Below are 22,489 nucleotides of genomic sequence, written 5' to 3'. Positions count from 1 at the left end.
GTGTGTGTTCAGGTGGATTCACAGAGGACGCAAAGTGAATTTTAGATGCACCGTCATTACATTCAGTCAAATAGAAAGATGGGTGAGAGCGGACCGCCTATATTCAGGCAGTAGTGTGGCCTTTTGGGCCAAAAGGGAGAAGCCTGCACCTTCAGAACTGAGCTTTTCCACCGGCGCTTCATGTTTGACATGTGGTCTGGCAGGAGCCAATCACCGCTACGTTTGGTGCAGTTGTCCAATCACCTCCTTGTCCTGGCGGAGTTTATTTGCATTCATGACCTTACGCATCTGAATATAATCGATCAGCTCTTCACGCAGCTAAGAAGAGGAGCGTGTTCGTAACACGTGGTAGGTGTAAATTTATATGATAATGTTTCAGTTTATATGACAAATATCAAAACTCTATGACTCTACAATATTAACATACAGAGACAAAAGGGTCCGTGTATCTTTTGGGATTTGAATTTTCCTTCAAACGCTGATATTTAAAAAAATAAAATAAAGTGCTTATTTGATTTTCGTTTTAAAATACAAAAAACATTTTATTTTTTTATGGGTCTTAAGGGAGTCCTCGAAATTTAAAAATTACTTAGATTTTCTTTCTCTACTTAGCGTAACAAAATACAAAATCACAAAGAAGCAGAAACAAAGGACCGTTTTCTCGTGCCCACAGACCGGATGTTGTCATTGTTTTCTTCTTCTTTTGTTTAACGGAGACCTGCTGCTGCTACCGGCTGCAGGATTTTCGCCACCTACTGTTCTTCATTTATAATAATCTCGCGTTTGGGCGAACGGCAGAATCCAGCGGCCAGGAAGAAGGAGATAGCCTGGTTCCTGTCAGAGCGGCGCGCCCAACCAAAATGTCCCTGGAACCTTACAGCCAGATTATTTTAGCCACGGCTAAACAAGGCCTTTCTTCTACAGAAATCTCTGCACGAATTTCACTAGAAAGCTGGACCAGAAGAGGATTTTCTGCAAGAAATATCTGAAAACGTTGTGCCGCAGTTTAATGGGACTGCCCGACACGCAGTTGGAGTTGGAGGTGGTGAAAAGTCGTAGCTGAGGTTTGAACCTCGTCGTGCTACAGATGTCATTTTATGCCCATTCATCGCTACTGCAAGGAATCACTGGTATCCTTATTGGTGTGAGCGTGTTCAGTCTGATTGGATGTTGTATTATTCCCTGCATTAGAAGTGTCATTGTAAGGTCTATAGGTCAATCACACACCAGATGGCCTCTCTGGCTGAGACTCGTCTTCTGTCAGATGTTGAAAACCCAACTGATTTATTTACTGATTGGATTCCTCCTCTTTATGATGATGATGATGATGATGATGATGATGTTGATGTTTAGGTTTTGAGTTTTTGTATTTTCCCCCAGCTTGCTATCAACCTAAGGACGTCTGTGTCCTACAAAAACAGCTAAATGCATATTTTCACATATATCAGCTAATGATGTGTCTGATGTAGTCACTGATCATATGATCATTTTGTATTCTTTAGTGTGACAATTACTGTTTAGTTGTGGACTGGTCTGGTCTAACATTTCATTTGTCCATGTTTTTTCTCTCTCCCACAGGATCCTACTCTTCACCCCTCCAACATCATGTAAATTAGCATATTGTATAGTTTTTACTGTTTTTGTATTTTGTGTACTGGTTTTTTGTAAGTTTACTTAATTTTTTCTTTAGATTGTGATTGTTTGATGCCTTTTAATGAAACTATTTGTTTTGAGGTCTTTATTATGTGTGTAAAAGTCCAAATACACTCTGTTGTGTTGCCTCTTTTGATATTTCTTAACTGTTTTGCAGACACATTTCCCAATGAGGACTGTTGAATGGATTTGACAGTTTTACTGTGCATGAACTGAAACAATAAGACATGCCTCATGAACCTTAAACACTAATAAAAGTAAAATCAAGTGAGCTCTTCCTACTGAGAGCTCACTCTGTGTGTATGTGTGGAGCAAAAACATAACTGGAGATTTTGCTGAGTAGTTGTGATGGGAAGGCCACAGGTGACACACCTTTGAAGGAAATTTAAGTAGGGAGCTTTTGGTAAACTGTTGATACTACTTCATATTGTAACATGGTTATAATGACCATGTTGGAAGACAATTGACAGCAGATTCACTGGTTGACTTTGCTTTTGAACGTGCCTTATATTATATATATATATATATATATATATATATATATATATATATATATATATATATGTTTTTGTGTGTATGCATAAATCTGGCCAATAAAACTGATTCTGATTAAAGTCTTTAATGCATAAAGCCATGGAGTCAGACTGAAAGTGAACCCCTGGCAATTTGTGCTCATTCCAAACACCTGTTCTGTGTTGGACCCCCATTCAGACGTTACTGCTGCTTTATGAGGGCAGTCACCGCAGGTCCCTCCTACCACTTCACCCATTAGTCCCGTCCAATCAGAGTCCAGTTTCTGCCGCGCCAAAACTCAGTCGCACCTGTTGCCCATGCGCTAATCAAACCCATGTGACCGGGGAGGAGAGGGCTCAGCCAATAGCAGGGCAGAATCTTATGTAGTGCAGCTTATAAGGCGTTGGGGTAACACTTGCTCGATTTTGCTGTGGAATACAGGATACATCCGTGACGTTCTGTTTTGTTGAAGCTTTTTTTCTGGTTAGTGGACCGAACTGAACTCGTTACCTGTAGACAGAGGAAGCCTGTGTGTTCATGTTTAACGGGTTATTTGTTATTGTACTTTGTGGTGCACAGTGAAAGCTGTGGCTGAGAGCAGAGAGACGATTCAGGCCTAGTGGAGCTGGAACTTCGGCGTGAGCCCGAGACAGGAGGTTCACGTGTCCGGAGCAGTCCAGAGGAAAAATGGCGGACGTGGAGGCCATGTAAGGCCCACACAGAACGTTTAAAATGCAGAGCTTGAGTTGATTTGTGACCAGAGGCTAACATGTTTGTTTATGTGCCGGGTTTCCGCAGGACGGACGAAGGGATCCAGCGGAGCAGCCGAGACCATTTGGGAGAAAGCACCGCGCTTGGCGTCGCTCATCGGATGTACATTTATGTACGAAACCCCCGTGACATTTTCAAAAAAAAAAATTGAATTGTGGCCACAAAGTAGCTATAACGTGTGCACGAAATACTAACACAATTAACATCATTGCTGGACAACTGGGTAAGCAAATCGAGCGCAAACTCTCTAGGATCAAAGGTAGAGACATTAGAGGGGCTAAAGCGACACGATGGACAGGGACGGTCTGATAGAATTTTATTTTAGGCTGGGAATGAGCTATAAAATTTGTGGCCATGTAATAGGTATAATGTGCGCGCGAAATACTATTAGTATTTGCACTGGCACTTACATTCAGCTGCTGCTATATAACCCTGTTACTGCTTAAATGACATAATTTGAGCCAAAAATTACACACAAATTCTTTTGTGTCACAGATTTTTGTATTATATAAAAGTCTTTCTCTTCTCAACTACTGAGATATGTTTATACTGTTGTCTATTGTTGATAGAACTGTGTTTATACTGTCTTTAATTATTTATCTTACTGCTTTACTGTAACACTGTGGGCCTAGGGAGCACTGAAATTTCAAAGCCTGTGTATGACCTGTACATATGGTTTTGACAATAAAGTTGACTTTTACTTTGACTTGTATCATTCCTGTACAACTGGGTAAGCAAATCGAGCGCACCGTTTCTACAACCTGCAATAATCTGCGTACGGGGCTGGGTTGTAGTAACAGTGCGCTCGATTTGCTTACCCAGTTGTCCAGCAATGATGTTGATTGTATTTGATAGTTTTTCTTGCGCACGTTATACCTAATGCGTGGCCACGCGTTAGGTATAACGTGCGCACGAATTAGTATTTTGTACGCACGTTATGGCTACTTTGTGGCCACAATTTAAATTTTTTTTTGACCATGTCACCAGAGGGGCTCCGTACATATGCGTGTGAGTGATCTGAGTGTTGAAGTGCAGGCTTGTGTCTTTAGCTCGGTTGAGATGGGCTTTGAAACCAGTATAGCCGCTTTGGAGTTTGGGACTGGCCAAGTGTTGGCAAGGCTTAGTTGTGGATGGATTCAGTGTGTGGAAGGAACTCATGGCCAGTGTGGGGCCTGAGAGGCCCTCAGCGGCACCTTGAATAGAATAGAATGTCTTTTATTGTCATTATACATCTTTTACATGTACAACGAGATGAAAAGCATCTCCTTCTCCAGTGCAACATGTATAAATATACAACACAGAATACAATAAAATAAACTAAAATAAGATGAAATAAGTTTAGTGCAAGTATGAAAATATATAAGAAGAAAGCTATACAACAATATGAAGAGTTAAAAAAAAACAAAATACAAGGGGGCGGGGTAAGGTGCACAGTTCAAGAAAGTATGGGTTATTGCACATTAATGAATATTGCACAGTATGTATTTATACAGATATTGCACAGTGAGTGGATAGAAGGAAGGAAGTCCGGGGGGTCAGGGGAATAGACTGGGGTTCAGTGCATGTGTGAGTTCAGTGTGGTTATGGCTTTCTGGAAAAAACTGTCTCTGAGTCTGTTAGTCTTTGTTCTGATGTGCCTGTAGTGCCTTCCTGAGGGCAACAGGTCAAATAGAGCAAAGCCAGGGTGGGAGCTGTCCTTGGTGATGCTCTTTGCTCTGCTGAGGCAGCGGGAGGTCTAAATGTCCATCGGGGAGGGGAGGGGGCAGCCGATGATCTTCTGTGCCGCCTTTACCACCCTCTGAAGCCTCTCCCTGTCTGCCATGGTGCAGCTGCTGTACCATACTGTGATGCAGTACGTCAGCAGGCTCTCAATGGACGAGCGGTAGAAGGTCAGCAGCAGGATGGGGTCCAGGTTGTGCTTCCTGAGGACCCTCAGGAAGTGTGACCGCTGTGATGTTCTCTGTCCAGGAGATGTCAGCGGAGATGAGGATCCCAAGAAACCGGAAAGTGTGGACTCTCTCCACGCACTCGCCGTTGATGTAGAGGGGGGCTAAGTCGGTGCTGTGCTTCCTGAAGTCGACAATGATCTCCTTGGTTTTCTTGGTGTTCAGAGCCAGGTTGTTCTCTGAACACCAGGATGCCAACTTCAGGACCTCCTCTCTGTAGGCTGCTTCATCTCCCTTTGAGATGAGTCCGACCACTGTAGTGTCATCAGCAAACTTGACAGTGAGGTTGCTGTTGTGGGCCGGACTGCAGTCGTGGGTGTAGAGGCAGTACAGGAGGGGGCTCAGCACACAGCCCTGTGGAGAGCCGGTGCTCAGCGTGTGAATGGAGGAGAGGTGGGGGCCGAGTCTCACAGTCTGGGGTCGGTTGGTTAGAAAGTCCTGTATCCAGGCACATGTGAGAGGGGGGAGGCCGAGAGTGTCCAGTTTGGTGATGAGAATGTTGGGAATGATTGTGTTGAAGGCGGAACTGTAATCCAGAAAGAGCATCCGAACGTAGCTCAGCTGCTGCTCCAGATGGCTCAGCACAGAGTGGAGAGCTACGGCGATAGCATCCTCTGTGGATCTGTTGCTGAATGTTGAACATTCTAGTTTTAATATCCAAAGTGTGTGTGTGTGTGTGTGTGTGTGTGTGCCTTCTCTGCAGGAAGGATGAGCTGCTCTGCAGGATCATCAGAGGGTAAGAGAAAGCACATAAGTCAACATTGCTCAGTGTTTCTACATTTAAACATGTATTTGTCTGTGTGTGTTTAGCAGGTAGCTGCATCTGGCTGAGTGGGACTCCAGCTTGGATGAGGCCATGGCCAGTGTGGAGCCCAGGTACGCCCCCTGCTGCATGTGGAAGTGTTGTAAGATGTTTTAACTTCCAGAGTTTGACTTGCCTAGCACCTATGGCTAATGTTGAGTGTGTTTCCTTGTGTGTTGTGCAGGATGGAGGAGCTGCTGATCCAGAGATCAGCAGCTTGATCCAGAGATCAGCAGCTTGGCTTTGGCTTCAAAAGATGGATACTGTGTCGAGCATAACATCACTAGTTGTGCAGGAAGGAGGAGCTGATCAAGAGGACCATGAGAAGATGCATGTTAGCAAACATTGCTCAATATTTCTGCATTGAAGGATTCAGTTAAATCTTACTAGTGGTTTGTTGTGGGTTTTTTTTATTTATTTTTTTGTTCCTTTGTGTTCAGCAGGTAGCTGCATCTGGCTGAGTGGGGCTCCAGCTTAGATGAGGTTTTTGCTGCAGGTGGGCGGAGCTGATCCAGAGGACCCTTTGAGACCAGGTGCATGAAGGCCACATTGTGCAGTGTTTCTACCAGTATGCATGCATCCATGTCTGAGTGAGAGAATGTTTGTGTTAAAATCAGAAAGAAGGAAGTGCCTGCTTTTGTCTTTAATGCACTTTAGATGGGACTTAGATTAGTTCTGGGGGGGCACTGGGATACAACTAGGTTTAGAGTGTATGTTTGCTATTTCCAGGCTGTTGCACCAGTGTTGGTATGTGGAAGCACATTATGCAGTTGTGATCCGGACACAGCTGTATATGTGTGGAAGCCCATCAGCAGGTAGTGTTGGAAGCACAGGCTGTGTTGTGTAGTTTAGTGTTGTCAGGCTTAGTTGTGGGTATTTGTCACTATATGGATGGCACTGGGGTCAGTGTGGGTTTAGTGTGTGTGAGACATAGTTGCTGCTTGATGGAGAATAAAACTTATGCATGCATTAATGTCTCCTTCTTTCTTTCTGTGTGCAGCTGCTTGTGGCTGAGTGGCCATCCAACTTTGAGGCCATGGGCAATGTGGAGCTCAGGTAAGGCCCCTGCTGCAGCTGGAAGTCAAGCAAAATATTACAAGTTCAAGGACTGACTTGATTAGTATCCAAAACCAATGTCTTTGTGTTTTTCAGCAGGAGGGAGGAGCTGAGTGAGAGGACCATTTGAGACCAGGTGAGCAAGAGCCACATTGTAGTGTTTCTACACTTATACATGCACTAATTTTAGTGTGTGTGTTGTAGGTGTATGTGAGGTGGAGCCAGTGAAGGTGCTGCTGGTGAGGAAAGAGCGCCATCCTGTGGAAGTGAGGGACACACCATTGCATTTGTGTGTTGTCAGAGCTCTTTGTGGTAAGTGGATTAGAAAAAGAAAATCAAGGGCTGATTCAAAGGTGGTTTGTGTGCTGATGCTTCCTGTTTGTGTTTCTCTTGCAGGATGGCAGAGCTTATTTGGAGGGTCATGAGAGACCAGGTGAGACGTTGCATGTTGGTTAACATTGTTTAGTGTTTCTACACATGCATGCATTCATTTCTGTGTGTGTGTGTGAGAGAGAGTGAGAGAGAGAGAGAGAGAGAGTGAGAGAGAGAGAGAGAGAGAGAGTGAGAGAGAGTGAGAGAGAGAGTGAGAGAGAGAGTGAGAGAGAGAGTGAGAGAGAGTGAGTGAGAGAGAGAGAGAGAGAGTGCTAGGGTGAGTGTTGGAAGTGCAGGCCTGTCTTCAGCTCAGTTTAGATGGGCTTTGTTCTGTATCCAGGTGCATTGGAGTTTGGGTCTGGCTGAGTATTGTCAGGGCTCAGTTGTGGATGGATTCAGTGTGTGTGAAAAGCATTGAGGTCAGTGTAAGTTTAGAGTCTTTGTTTGTGTCAGTGTCGTCTGTAGGTGGAAACATACAGACATTTATCTGTTTTAGAGCTGGTTTGGGCTTTTTAGGCAGAGCTATAAATTCAGCTTCTTCCTTATTACTTAAAGCTTTTTTTTTTTACATTTTAATTATTGTCACTTTATTTATGACCAATGACTTATGACTAATAGGTATGAATTTTATGCATTTATTTATTCAGACATGTTTATCCTCTCTAGTATATTGTATTAAGCAGCTCTCTTGCTTACTATATATATCTGAGTGTGTATATGCACTCATTTATGCAGGAGATGCTACGTTGTGTGTGGAGACACCTGGTTGGCGTCTTAAAGGGACAGTCTCAGACACTGTGCTACACTTCCAGCCTTTTACACACTCTACCATTGACTGGTGTAGCCCACGGCAACATTTGGGCCATAAAAAGCCAGAAACCCTCATTATGCCCATAGACATGGAAACCATTTTATAGACTTGTTGCTGAGTGGACAGTATGTGTCTAATTTGCAGATATTGTGTGTGTATGTGTAGGTGCTGTGTTGTGTGGACAAACAGGGTATCCTGTCGTGGCCTAACCTCAGTCCAGAGACCGTGCTGTTCTTCAGAGGACGGGTCGAACCACCTCACAACAGCCAGGATGATCTCAGAGACGACCTGTCCGTCAACTCCTACTGCCGAATGGAGACGGATGACGACAGGGATCAGAATCAGAATCAGATCAGAATAACTTTATTGATCCCCGTAGGGAAATTCTTACTGTTACTTAACTCCCAATTGAAAATGAAGAGAAAAATTGCACATAGTTCGATGTAGGTGTTAGATGTATAGTTAGTTAGATGAGGTGTGTGTTTGTGTTTTCTCTGGCACCTTTTAGCCTCACCAGCAGCCCCAATTCACCACCTGATAAGGCACAGTCTTGTATCCACTCCTGACTAACTGTGACTGCTGTACAGGCCCAGGAGGGGCAGGCTCTGCTCTGTCTACCGGAAGAGTCCTCCACCCAGCTGGGGGAGGGGCCCGAGCCGAGCGAGACCTCACACGACAGCATTCGCTCATCTGACACGGTCCGGCTTCGGTGCTCCTGCCAGCCCGCACACAGTCGCACCAAACACCACTCTGGATCCAACGTGAGCTTCAGCCATGATACTGAGGGAGGCGAGGACGACCAGGCCCAGGTAAAGCTTAGACCTGAAACTGTACCAGCCGTTGTGAAAATAGGAAACATGCTATTGATTCAGTAAGCTGATGTAACTTTACTATTCCTGCTATGTTGTGATGGTGTTGGTCTTTTCATTTCTGCCCCTTATTTGTCTCCAGGACTTTGCAATGGGCTGTCCAGAGGCGGAGGCAGAGGACTTTGTGTGTGACTACCACCTGGAGATGCTGAGCCTGTCACAGGACCAGCAGAACCCAACCAGCATCCAGTTTGATCATCTCTCCTGGCAGTGCCACCTGCCCTCCCTCAAGCCACTGGGCCTCAACATCATGCTGAACCTCTGCAACGCCAGCGTCACCCAGCAGCTCTGCCGCTTCTCTGACCACCTGTCCAACCTGGCTCTGCAGGAGAGCCACGGCTCTGTACTGCCTGTCTACGTACCCTGGGGGCTCTGTGAGCTCTCCAGGCTCATAGGTGAGCTTGGAATGACGGTGCTGCTTTGACATCTGGTTGGTTTAGAGCCACCTGTTAATACCATGACCTGGTTTGTCTCATAGTTTGGTTTTTTGTTAGGTCATGTGAAAACACAGTGATCAGAGGTTCAGAGGATTTTTCTTCAGTGGTAAAAGCTGATCTGGCTTTCATCCCACTCAGCATGAACTCCAGATTACATTTTACCCCAGAATAAAGTCCTTGCATACAGTTGGAGACAAAAGTATTGGCACCCCTGTCAGTTTGACATGTTTTGCATAAAGCAAGGGCTTAATGCAATTTTTTATTGAAGCAAACTAAATGAACATTTCAAAACAATGATGTGATCAACAAAAAACAAGAAATTATTTTGCAGTCTGACAGAAATTTTACAAAAACATAATTGGTTGGTGACAAAAGTATTGGCACTTAGCAGTTAGTACTTTGTATGTCCGCCTTTGGCCTTTACAACTGCTTGTAATATGTTCTTGTAGCTTGATATCAACTGCTGACACCTCTGCACAGGTATTTTGGCCCATTCTTGCTGGCAGATGGTCTTCAGTTCAGTCAGACTGGAAGGCTTTCTTGAAGCAACTTCAACTTTCAGATCTGCCCATAACATCTCAATAGGGTTGAGATCTGGGCACTGGGACGGCCACTGTAGTACAGAAATCTTCTTTTCCTTCAGAAATTCTGTTGTTGATTTTGCTGTGTGCTTCAGATCGTTGTCATGCTGAAAGTAGAAACGTCGACCCAGTAGCTGCCTTGCTGATGGGAACATTTGATCACAAACTATTTCTTGATACATGGTGGCATCCATCTTTTCCTTCATGATGTGAAGAGTCCCAGTGCCTGCACTACTGAAGCATCCCCAAACCATGATGGAACCGCCATTGTGCTTTATAGTAGGCACCAGATGCTTTTCGTCCAAGGCTTGTCCTAGCTCTGTCCAAATATAGTGAGGGCCATTAATTCGGAACAACTCTATTTTTGACAGTACTTTTGAGAAGAAGCTGTCAGATTCACTTACATACTTTTTAGCATACTCCAGTCGCGTCTTCTTGTAGACAGCTCTCAAGTAAGGAATGAATGATGAATCGACATCCTCTGTAGCCGTTTCTGCTGAGTGTTCTCTGTACAGTTCTTGTGTGTACAAATGTTCCAGATGTTTCCAAGTTTTTCCTGATATCCTTGGCTGTAAGTCCAGGGTTCTTTTTGACCTCTCGCACAACTTTTCTAGCACTTCTGTTCTCAATCTTTCATGGATGTCCACATCTAGGCCTGTTTTCAACTGTAGCAGCCAGGTTGAACTTTTTGATCATTTCTCTCACTATTGACTTAGGCATTTGGAACTTTTCTGCAATTTTCTTGTAGCTGTTCCCTTTCTGGTGGTCAGTTACAATGCACTCTCTAACTTGCAAACTGACTTCTTTAGACATCCCCATGATGCTTGGCTAGTGAGCAAGTTCAAGTTGAATAAAACTTGGCTGTCCCCCTTTTTATCTCTGGGTAAAGCCATCTAACAACTACCAACAGGTGTGTCAACACTTAACAACCCTGAATCTGTCTGCATGATTCAGTCTTGAAAAGTTAACAAAATATAAAAGGTGCCAATACTTTTGTCACCAACCGATTACATTTTTGTAAAATTTCTGTCAGACTGCAAAATCATTTCTTGTTATTTGTTGATCACATCATTGTTTTGAAATGTTCATTTAGTTTGCTTCAATAAAAAATTGCATTAAACCCTTGCTTTATGCAAAACGTCAAACTGACAGGGGTGCCAATACTTTTGTCTCCAACTGTAGATTAAATTTCTGAGCACTGTGAGAAGATCTATTTCTCACATGGTCTTCATGATAAATTAAGGCTACAAGCAAGTTGCTGCTATGTTGGATTGATGGACTGGAGTGGGAGTACTGCACCTGGCTGAACTGTAAGTCAACCATAATTAAAAAATGGCCCTGAAGGGCCCTTCCTATAGAGAGCTGCGAGTTCCTGAGTTCCTGCTCAAATCCAGTTTGCTGTCCTAGTGGACACCCAGGTATTTGTTCTCCTGTACCACCTCCACCATCTGTCCCCTAATGAAAAGAGGAGTAGCAGGAGTCCTGGGTCTCCTGAAGTCCTCCACCAGCTGCTTTGTTTTGCTGATGCTGAGCTGCAGGTGGTTCAGCTCACACCAGTCCACAAAACCAGCCACCGCCCTCTGGTGACACATCCTCCCCCCTGATGCATCCAGCAGCTGCAGAGATCTGAGAGCTTCTGTAGGTGGCAGGTCAGAATGCTGTACCTGAAGTCCGAGGTGGACAGGGTAAAGGGGACAGGACAGTCCCCTGTGGAGCTCCGTCAGCAGTGGCTGTAAGCAGCAGGTTGTAGCAATCACAATCATAGGTTTAAACAGCTGAGACTCAGCGTCTGTCCCACTCCTCACCAGATGATGGCAGTGATGTGCAGAGTTGTTGTTGGCCAGTAAAGACATTCATCCATTTCCCAATGTTTAGGTGTTTCACTGTAGGCAGAGGCTCCGGGTTGGTGTGAAACATCATTTAAACTGATCATCAGTATCAGATGATGTGCTGTTTGTGGGAAGAAAGAGAAGTTTTCAGAACCAAATTAGCTCATGTCTTATTGTCTATTACCCTCATCTTTTCCTTTGTGTGTCTGTTTGTGTTTGTGTGTCAGGATTCACTCCCGGTGCAAGGGAGCTGTTCAAACAGGAGAACCACTTGGCTCTGTACCAGCTGCCATCTGGAGAGAAAACCAAGGAGTTAACCTCCCGCCACCTTCATTACTTCACCAAACGCCAGCCTCCCATGTCCCACCTCATCTCTCTGTTCGTACGAGACTCCTCCTCCAGTAAGTCTATACACACTTCAGTCAACCTGTGTCGTTCTACTGCTGTTTTCTTTTATTTTACAGTTTTTAATGAAAAGAGCTGATTTTTTTCTTATATGTACTTGATGCATTTTGCTGTTACTTGTCCTTTGTCTGTCTCTTCACCAAATAGATGAGCAAGTTAAAAAAAAAAAAAAGGTGTTTGTGTATTTTCATGTCTGCTAATGTTATTCTCACTGTCTTTCTCTAACCTCTCTGTTGTAGATAACATCCAGATGCTGTCACATGGCTCGGCTGACCTCATCCTGGAAGCCTGCACTGACTTCTGGGATGGAACTGATATCTACCCCCTGTCGGGCTCAGACAGGTGCCGTCACACTGATCGCTCTTCTGTGGCTGTAAATCTTGAGTCAGACACAAGTATCAAAGTTTCATAAGCACAGCACAGGTGATATCATCCATATCTACACTCAGCTGCCACTTTATTATCCATGAAGCTCATCATGTTCAGGTTTTCTTCAAACTGTTTTAGAGACGTTGCTTCAACGTTCTGATCATTTTGGAGGCTGCAGTTTGTGATGCTGTTGAACTGTACAGTATATACAGAGGTGTTTCTGTTATTTAACCTGCCCTCACTGATATCAATAGTGAGGGTGGACAAAATAATAGAAGCTGCCACCTGAGTGTTTATTTCTACACTCTGCTCTTGTGTTACAGAAAGAAGGTCCTGGACTTCTACCAGCGGGCCTGTCTGTCAGGTTACTGCTCAGCCTTTGCCTACAAACCCATGCAAGTGTCACTGTCAAGCCAACTCAATGGGAAGTGTGTAGAACTGGCCCCCGGTCCCAGCCTCTTCTCTGGAGTGGAGCTGCCCTCCACCACCCCCATCAAATACAACTCCTGTAGGAACAGCTGGAGCTCAGATGGTAAGAGTTAGTGACGGAGGGACGGATTAATTCAAGTAATAAAACAGTAATAACACAACTCATTTTCCTGTCTCTTTTCCTTTGATTGTCTTCCCTTGTCATGTGTGCAGAGGGTATAGGTGAGGGGGTGGAGCGTGAGGACTGCGTCCAGGCCCTGAGTGGGCAGATCTTCATGGGAATGGTGTCGTCTCAGTTCCAGGCGAGGCTGGACACAGTCCGGCTTATCGATGCCCTGGTCACAGCTTGCATCCGCTTTGTTTACTTTTCTATGGAGGATGAGCTCCGCAGCAAGGTGAACACACACAAGCTCCAATAAACATTTGATAGTATCTAGTTTATGTTGGATGAAGTGATCAAGGTATAGTACTCTTTCATTTGGACAATAAATGGACTCCTTAATCTGATGTCTGTCTGTGTCTCTGCTGACAGCACATTGTTTTTTCCACATTCACCAAAATAAATGTGCATTTCCCAGCATGCATCTGATTCTAGTCCACAACAAAAAGCTGTCATTTTGAGAGTGTGTGTTTATGTGGCTCATTTTGTGTCTGTGCAGGTTTTTGCTGAGAAGATGGGTTTAGAGACGGGCTGGAACTGCCACATCTCTCTGACCCCAAACGGAGACAGTCCCTGTGATGGAGCTCCATCCAGCCCCAGTCACGGTTCCCTGCGCGAAGACCTGAACCAAGGTACCAAACCTGTGTTTGCACAACCTGAGGATATTATTCATTTTATTACATTTACTGTTGGGGTGCACTTCATGACTGTCCTTCTGTCTGCAGGTGTGATGTGGACATCAATGTAGGTTGTCAAGGTTTCTGTGTTTAGTCTTGCTGTTTAATTACACAGACATAGATTTATCATTTGAAGAGTAAACCCACATGATTTCTGGATCAGAACTCGTCAAATTATGACATTACCCTGTTCTATGGGGTGGTCACAGTTTGAATTACATTGTATAACTTTACATGAGATTTTCCATTTTATGTTACTTTATGCTTCTTTTAGGGGAAATAACAGAAAGGAGTCCTGTAGAAGTGCAGGTTTGACATGAGTGATGTCTGTTCATTTGAGTTTTACAGAGTATCTCTAACTTTGCCGACTGTCTTCATATGTGATTCAGATTCTCGGGATGAAGCAGAAGGTCCTTTGCTGCCAGTTTCCAGCCCACAGACAGTGATGTGCCCAGCTTCCTGGAGGACTGCAACAGGGTAACAATACCTTTTATTAAAACCACTGAAGCTACAATGGAGAAATATCAGTATCTGTTTTTCATGCAGCTGTATAATACAGACAGATTCCTCTGTCTTATGCTTTGGTAACCAGCAGGAAATTGTGCTTTGTTTTGAAATTATTTTACATTAGTCTGAATCATTTTCTCTCCCTGCCCTTTGTCAGGCCAAGCTACCTCGTGGGATCCACCAGGTCCGTCCTCATCTGAAGAACATTGATAATGTGCCTCTTTTGGTGCCACTCTTCACTGACTGCACCCCTGACAGTGAGTATTCTTTATGTGTTTTATAGAATGAATCACTCTGCTTATGGGTAATTCCACTTTTTTGGAAAACTTTTTCATCTTACTTTTTAAAGATGTCCTCTGACTCCATTGTCTTCCTCTGCTCGTCAATGGTGAAACAGATTCTAATAAGGAAAAGCGATGATTAATAACCAACGAGGCTTATTTCAAGGAAAGAATGAAAGATCTGTGTCACTGTCTGTGTCTTCGATATACTCAGTGTTTGCTTTAGAGTACTGTAGACATTTACTTACAGTGGAGTTCTCTTCACAGCCATGTGTGAGATGATGAAGATCATGCAGGAGAACAGGGAGGTTACATGCTGTCTGGGAAGCTCCGCCAATTTCCGCAACAGCCGCCTGTTCCTACAGAGTGACATCAGGTATACACTCATTAATGAAGTACATCCTGTTTTTTCAAATTTGAAAATCAATGTTAATGAGACTAGATTTTCATTTTTATCACAATTAAAACCAGTAAATGTTGAATTCTGAAGCAATATTTCTGCTATTAAAAAAATGAAAACTCATAGTAATACTATCTAGCCATGCAGAGAGTTGTAGTCTTGTTTGTCAGGGTTCAGGGATACCTGTCACTGAGATTTCTACATCTCATTCAAATAAACCGTGGTGGCCGTCCGGCTCTGTCTGAAAAGGAGAAGAGGTCCTTTAGACTCCGTTGGCAGCGGACTGTCCAAAATTGATGGACTCCGGAGTAAATGCAGTTTTGTGAAACATATATTCAAGCAGTTTTGTGAAAGATGATGCAACTAGTGCAAGTGCTGGAACAGACATTGTTTAAGTTATGGTTAACACTTACCTTTACCTGTCTGGTGTTCACTCTGGGGTGCGTTGCTGAAAAGAGTCCCCTAGGTCAGCGGACCGTGTTAAGAACGTTCTGGGTACGACCAAGTGGCAGGACAAGAAAGGGGGGAGTCTGGAAATTGTATTGTATTGTAAAATGTATATATTTATTGTAATTATTTTTATGGTGTTTGTTTTGGGGTTTAGGTTACAGGAGGAAGGTTATTTTAAATATTGTGGTTAAATATAGTATTCACATTTTTTATATAAGTCAATTATGCTTATGAATGTATGTTTAGGAACACCTGTGAATGTATGCACCCAATAACACCTACCAGAACACAGTATAAAAGGGCGCCAATTTTAAATCTGCTGTTGTTGCTGGTTAGGTTTCACCTATGGTTTGCTGCCGTACCTGTGCTGCTGTTAGAAAATAAATATATGTCTATGCATATTCCATCTTCGCCTTGGCATTTTCTTCTTTCTGAAGTCTCTGTTGTCAGAACGGCCATTCTAACAAGTACAAATGCAATTCCTTTCACCTCCATTGTACTAGATGGAGACAGATACCTCACTACTAGAGGTAAATGGGTAAATATTTTCTAGTTTGTGTGTACTGACCCTTTAACAGCTTGCCATAGTCCGGCAACATTGTTTTGACTGATTATACAATAATTATGTAACAAACTACTTCTCATTCTCAGTCCACATGATTTTTCATCGTCCTCTCTCCACAGCATCGCTCTGGACCCTCTGTACCCGTCTCAGTGTTTGTGGGAGACATTTGGCTGTGCCACCGGAGGAGGCTTCAACGGAGACGCTGAGGGTCTGTCTCCTCTGAGGCTCTCAGGACAGCTCAACAGTCTGGGCTGCTCTGTCACCTTCCACAAAGGAGAGAGCGTCAGCATGGTCAAGCTCATAGAGCAGGTTGGACACACACACACACACACACAGATACACTAAGTCAGAACGAGACACTTATATATGAATTCATTTGCTTTTTGGGTGAATCTTTTCCAGGCGCGACACACGACCTATGGCATCCGCAAATGCTTCCTCTTCCTGCTGCAGTGTCAGCTCAGTCTGGTCATCATCCAGGTGAGAGAGCACTTCACAAACTCAGAGCATGTGGATTTATATGGATTTATATGTACAAATACATTTCTCTGTGTGTATCATTGCTAACAGGCTAAAAGGCTAAAGACCTAATTAATATTGTGATGTACATTTCTGAATAAATAAATGAAGGAAGTGCTTCTGGTGTTTGTCCGTAGTTCTTAGCCTGTCTGGCTCAGCTTCCTCCTCCAATGAATACCACTGACATCCTCTGGCTGTCCTGCTTCAGCTGCCCACTTCTAAGGTACACACATAATAAAACACTGTGAACTGACAACACTGTGTTATTTCACTGTGTTTATACATTATAGTAATGGTCCATTTGTGTTCTCAGTGTGTCACTTCTGGGGAAGCCTCCAGACACTTCAGTCATGGCAGTTGCCACAGGGAAGAACCTAGATGCCATTCCAAGAAAGGTGGGATCCTGCCTCTCAGATCTTCCACATCTACTAAACCTAGAAGCCTCACTTACTGGATTATTACTGCTAAAGCTTAGACAAACATTTATATAATATTAATTAGTAGCATTTAGTGTACATACTGTGTAGTGATATAGTGGAAACTTCTTCCAGTCAAATGAAGTCTCTAGAAAAATATTCCAGGAGAAAACTTTCATAAAAGCAGTAATGATAATGATAAATACCACAGACAACAAACAGCTGCTCTTTCTGCACCTTGTGTATTTACTGCATCTACACTTGGGGCCATTGATCAAACATGAATGACTAGTTATGTATACATGTACTTCTGTGTGCTTTTTAATCTCCTTTAAACTGTTACTCCTCTTTGACCAGACCCAGAACTACTTCCTTGGCTGTTTCCTGTTGAAGTTTGCTCTGACAGTGTGTGCCTACCTGTTGGCCTTTGGGTTTACGCTGCAGGAGGTCTGCCTAAGCAGAGGCAACAACACCACCATCACCTGCCACATACTCACAGCCAGGTAAAGAGAAGCACTGTCTCTAACTGTCCCACTGTCCTAAGTACACCAGCTGTACCAGCTGTGAGAACAGACACACAAGAATCGATGAGCTGATGAATGAAGTAACAGTTTTCCTGTGTGACTGCAGCTCTTCAGACGAGGCTCCTCAGTGGTTCAGTGAGCTGTCTAATGGCCTGCTGCTGACTCAGAAGGTCATGGCAGGGTTCCTCGTCTTACACACAGGTAGGAACTCTCTCTGTCATATTGAATACTGTACTGTAAGCTGTGGTCAAGCTTACTCGTGTCTTTTTATATGATTCAAACCAATCCCTTTCTTCTGTTGCTCACATTGTTGTTCACATTCTCTTGTTGCTGACCTTATTTTCCAGTGGTGATCTCCCTCAGCTACGTCCACCGCTCTCAGCCTCTGTGGAGAAAGAGTCCGTTCAGCAATACCTGGTGGTGTCTCACTGTACCTGTGGTGTAAGTTAGCACATCATTTGTATGCTCTATGGTTCATCTGTGCTTAAGCCAGTTTAGCTCTTACATCCTCAACGGTCCTGCTGTAACTGTAAGAGATTTAAATTTATAACTCTGTGTCAGATATCACCCACTGCATCACCACACAGAGTCGCTAAGTAGAAAGTTCTAGAGTGATCATCAGAAGAAAGACATCTTCATGTAGCTTGTTCCACAGTTCAGTGACTGACTAATAAAAGTAAAATCAAGTGAGCTCTTCCTACTGAGAGCTCACTCTGTGTGTATGTGTGGAGCAAAAACATAACTGGAGATTTTAGTAGTTGTGATGGGAAGGCCACAGGTGACACACACCTTTGAAAGAAATTTAAGTAGGGAGCTTTTGGTAAACTGTTGATACTACTTCATATTGTAACATGGTTATAATGACCATGTTGGAAGACAATTGACAGAAGATTCACTGGTTGACTTTGTTTGAACATACCTTAAATGACACACACATATATATATATATATATATGTATGTAGTTTGCATTATCCAGATTCAGACTGACCCACTGCACTTTTGGTATTTGTGGAAAAAAAGTAGTTGTGTTATTGTTCTGTAGTGCCTGAGAGCAAAGGAAAACCAAAGTCAGATTCCTTGTGTGTATGCATAAATCTGGTCAATAAAACTGATTCTGATTGAAGTCTTTAATGCATAAAGCCATGGAGTCAGACTGAAAGTGAACCCCTGGCAATTTGTGCTCATTCCAAACACCTGTTCTGTGTTGAACTCCCATTCAGACGTTACTGCTGCTTTATGAGGGCAGTCACCGCAGGTCCCTCCTACCACTTCACCCATTTGAAAATAAAGATATTTTCAAAATGTATCCGTGATAGTACGTTGTGGTTCTTTCAGGCGGTTTTCACTTTTATCTTTCACGTTACTTGGTTGGGCTTTTATTTGCATGCGCTCATCGAATTTTTCTGTTGTCTCAAATGTTGATAGAGATTGGTCGTATTACCTGGAGACGTAGCGACTTTAGCTTTGCAGGTTTTACACAGCACGTCTTGCTGTTCAGGGTCGTGATACCTGAATCCAAAGTATCGCCATACAACAGAAGTAGCATTTTTTTTCGCTACCAGCTCTGCTTGTCCCTCATGTTCCTCCTCAGCGTCCATGTCGTTCACTACTGTTTGCCGAAAGCCGGGTAGTCACGTGACCATACCTGCGGCTGCCCACAGCGTGTGGATGTGCCGTCAATTACTCCACATTGGTTTACATTGAACATGACATTAAATCGCAAATCGCAGTCTTTTATGCGCTTACGTAATCGCACAGCGTGACATCGCGATTGCGATTAGATTAATTGTGCAGCACTACTTTGTAACCAGTATAGCCGCTTTGGAGTTTGGGACTGGCCAAGTGTTGGCAAGGCTTAGTTGTGGATGGATTCAGTGTGTGGAAGAAACTCGGGCATCCGTAGTTTTGGAGCGTGTTTGCTTTTTCTGGGCCGTTGCGTCGGTGTTGTCTGTAAGTGGAAGCATATATGCAGTTGAGATCTGGACACAACTGTGTATATGTGGAAGCCTATCAGCAGATAGTGTTGGCAGCATGGGTTGAGTTGGGGGTCCTGTTGTCAGGCTTAATTGTGGGTAACTTGGTGTGGATGGCCCTGGGTTGGGTATAGGGTGCGTGTGCAGCAGTGTGGATGAGGCCATGGCCAGTGTGGGCCCTCAGCTGCACCTTGAAGTGTTGCTGAATGTTGAAAATTCTAGTTTTAATATCAAAAGTGTGTGTGTGCATGTGCCTTCTCTGCAGGAAGGATGAGCTGCTCTAGAGAATCACCAGAGGGTAAGAGAAAGCACATAAGTCAACATTGCTCAGTGTTTCTACATTTAAACATGTATTTGTCTGTGTGTGTTTAGCAGGTAGCTGCATCTGTCTGAGTGGGACTCCAGCTTGGATGAGGCCACGGCCAGTGTGGAGCCCAGGTACGCCCCCTGCTGCATGTGGAAATGTTGTAAGATGTTTGACTTGCCTAGCACCTGTGGCTAATGTTGAGTGTGTTTCTGTGTGTGTTGTGCAGGATGGAGGAGCTGCTGATCCAGAGATCAGCAGCTCCTCTGTAGCATTTGATGCTGCGTGAGCTCTGTCCTTTCTGCAGAAATGGATTACTCTGTAAACCTTATCTTATAATAAAGTATCAAAAGACAATAACTGTCTAAAGAATTCTATTTCACTTCTCATCAGGAGTAAAGTATTTTTCCACCACAAACTTGGCGACGAGGATGGGATTGGACGTGTGATCTGGACTCTGTTGGAAAGACAGAAAATCCAGCTGCAAAGAAAGATTCCTCCCTGTGGGTGAGAAGCTGTCCTCAGACGGAGCCCGGTCATCGCTCCAATCCCGAAGGATTTAAGGGGAAAGAATCACACACGGTGAGAAGTGTTTTGATGTTGCTTGTGAAAGTTTGCAGAGTTAATCAGGGAATCAAACCGGTATATCTCGCATAAGCACTTGCAGACAGACGTGTCTTGGTTATTATTGTAGTATTTGAGGATTTCTGGTGTATCTGCTGGAGACAGTGGAGCAGTTTATTCTGTGAATACAAGAGACAAAATAATCAGAGATAAAGGATGGGTAAAAGTCAGAGTAAGGTGAAGTCCAAAGTGGAGCCAACTCCCAAAATCCTCCCACCAATAATAAAACTGATGATGGAGAAAAATCCTGGAAGCATGAATCAGTTCAAACTATGGGTTGATTTGGGGTTTCCAGGAAATGGCAGCTTTAGCCTGAGACAATTGGATCAATTGAAGACATGTTTGGAGGCAAAAGGAAAAAAAAAGTGCAGAGCAGCATGCAGCGTTGTAAACGTAAACCAGAGAAGCATGAACAGTTTAAAGCAGACTGGAAGGCATATAGCATGTGGAGAAAAGAAGCAGAGGAGAGAGAAAGAAGGAGAAGATTAAGAGCACAAACACGAAAAAAGAACAAAAAACAATCTGGACACACTAGCACGTTGTATACTTCTTTGGAGATTGAAAAGAACAAAAAAGCAATGAAAGTGTGGATAGAGGAAGCAGTAGGGAAAAGAAACAAACACAAAAGTACATGACATTCCTTACGGAAAAAAAAACTAATACACCTTGTCCTTCTGTTCTCTGTGAGTCAATATGTCAAGGTGGACCGTGACCTCAACTCCTGCCCTCCGACCGCACCTCCACTGCCACATGAGCCTGGTGGGGATCTGGGAACAGGAAGGATCCTCCAGACGTCTAACAGAAACTTCATCACCTCCACCAACATCATCCTCATCCCCTGATTCAACCACATCTAAACCTGATGCTTTACAGACCAGGACTGTGTCACAGCAGAGAGAAGAACTCCCACAGCTGGGTGAGAACACATCTGGCAATAAGGGACAAAGCTTGATTAAATGATCTCAGACAACACGCTGTACATGCTGAGACCACTATCAACAGAGCAGAAAGACAGACAAAGTCAACGAGGACCTACACACAGCAGCCTTGACCATGTACAGGGGTGTTCAACCTGTGGCTGGCGGACAAGGATGTGGCCATGGCCGGCCACATGGAGGTCGGGGACGAGAACGTGAATACGGTGGAGGTGGACACTGGCGATATGACCCTAATCATCTGTTTTGACTATCATCAGCAAGGACACTGGGCTAAAGACTGTCCTCAGAAGAATGGCTCTGTGCAGGCTACAGCTGCTGCAAAGTGAGGGCGGGACGGGGCGGGAGGAGAGGAGCAATCTGACCACAGAGACACTGACTCACAGACTACAGGAGGTAACACACACACACATTAACACACACTCACACACTGCTTGCAATGAAGACCAGCTTTGCTCACACACTACAGGACATATCACCTGATTCACTACACTGCACAGCACATGTTTCAGAAGGGCCAGGTGAAAGGTTTGAGAAAGTTTGGAACAGAAAGCCACTTGAAGTGGAGAAATTGAATATGACATGTATTTATTGGACAAAGAAGGCTGCTGCTGTCTCTGTATCTGTCTCTCGTTCACAAGATGAACTGTTTGATGGTGCGTCTCCACACGTGTCGCTGGCAAAACCTGCCCACTGGACATGGCAGGATATGGGACCATGGCTCCGCAGACAACAGACCCTCTCTGATTTCAGGCCCATGAATGGGGATCCCAGAACACTGTACAGCGAAAGGGCTGATGTATAGAAAACAAAACTTCCATCTACTGCCTTTGTCGACAGAACCATTTGTTTGATTCCTAATACACACACCACACCTTGCATGCTTTTACATGACACATCAGTTGACATGGCTGAACTATCTGAGGTGCCGCCCTGTTTGTGGGCGTGTCACAAATATGACGTGGGGCTTATTGAGGGAGCCACACCTCTTGTAGTTCACCCAAAATCAGAGTACAGACCATGCATGAGACAATATCCATTGAAACCAGAAGCGCTAAAAGGTATCAGGCCTGTTTTTGATTCACTTTTAAAGGCTGGAGTTATAGTTCCGTGCGATGACTCCCCTGTCAGAACACCAATTTTTCCGGTTAAGAAAATCCCAGACGCAGATCAACCCACTGAGTGGCGACTTGTGCAAGATTTGCAAGCAGTAAATGCTGCAATACATCCGCACGCGCCTCAAGTTTCAAATCCACATACAATTCTGTCATTAATTCCACCTAATGCTGCTCATTTCTCTGTCATTGATC

General features: G+C 44.0%; 1 protein-coding gene and 1 long non-coding RNA gene across 2 annotated transcripts; both read left to right on the top strand.

Moving 5' to 3' along the window:
• The first annotated feature begins 2,598 nt into the window (after positions 1-2,598).
• Positions 2,599-3,088, top strand: LOC121201074. Its single transcript, XR_005896594.1, has 3 exons — positions 2,599-2,649; positions 2,746-2,873; positions 2,965-3,088. It is a non-coding gene; the product is annotated as an uncharacterized LOC121201074 (long non-coding RNA).
• Positions 3,089-3,227: 139 nt separating this feature from the next.
• On the top strand, positions 3,228-19,732 carry LOC121175594 (transmembrane protein 94-like). The gene is made up of 19 exons (XM_041029407.1): positions 3,228-3,240; positions 5,194-5,306; positions 8,114-8,218; positions 8,512-8,733; positions 8,876-9,188; positions 11,868-12,041; positions 12,285-12,387; positions 12,738-12,946; positions 13,057-13,238; positions 14,345-14,444; positions 14,736-14,844; positions 16,003-16,192; positions 16,286-16,363; positions 16,540-16,625; positions 16,716-16,797; positions 17,176-17,321; positions 17,449-17,543; positions 17,690-17,783; positions 19,689-19,732. The coding sequence occupies exons 1-19, from the start codon at positions 3,228-3,230 to the stop codon at positions 19,693-19,695; spliced, it is 2,421 nt and encodes an 806-aa protein (XP_040885341.1). The 3' UTR covers positions 19,696-19,732.
• The last annotated feature ends 2,757 nt before the right edge of the window (positions 19,733-22,489 follow it).

The sequence above is a fragment of the Toxotes jaculatrix genome, chromosome 21, assembly GCF_017976425.1.
Source record: "Toxotes jaculatrix isolate fToxJac2 chromosome 21, fToxJac2.pri, whole genome shotgun sequence".
NCBI lineage: Eukaryota > Metazoa > Chordata > Actinopteri > Toxotidae > Toxotes > Toxotes jaculatrix.
The sequence above is the reverse complement of the archived record's forward strand: the minus strand, read 5'-3'. Positions and strand labels throughout refer to the sequence as shown.

What these genes read in the sequence shown, in the direction of transcription:
- LOC121175594 (XM_041029407.1), top strand. An exon ending in TGAGCTCTCCAGGCTCATAG is followed by an intron (nt 9,189 to 11,867) that starts GTGAGCTTGGAA and finishes TTTGTGTGTCAG; the next exon opens with GATTCACTCCCGGTGCAAGG. An exon ending in GTTCCTCGTCTTACACACAG is followed by an intron (nt 17,544 to 17,689) that starts GTAGGAACTCTC and finishes CTTATTTTCCAG; the next exon opens with TGGTGATCTCCCTCAGCTAC.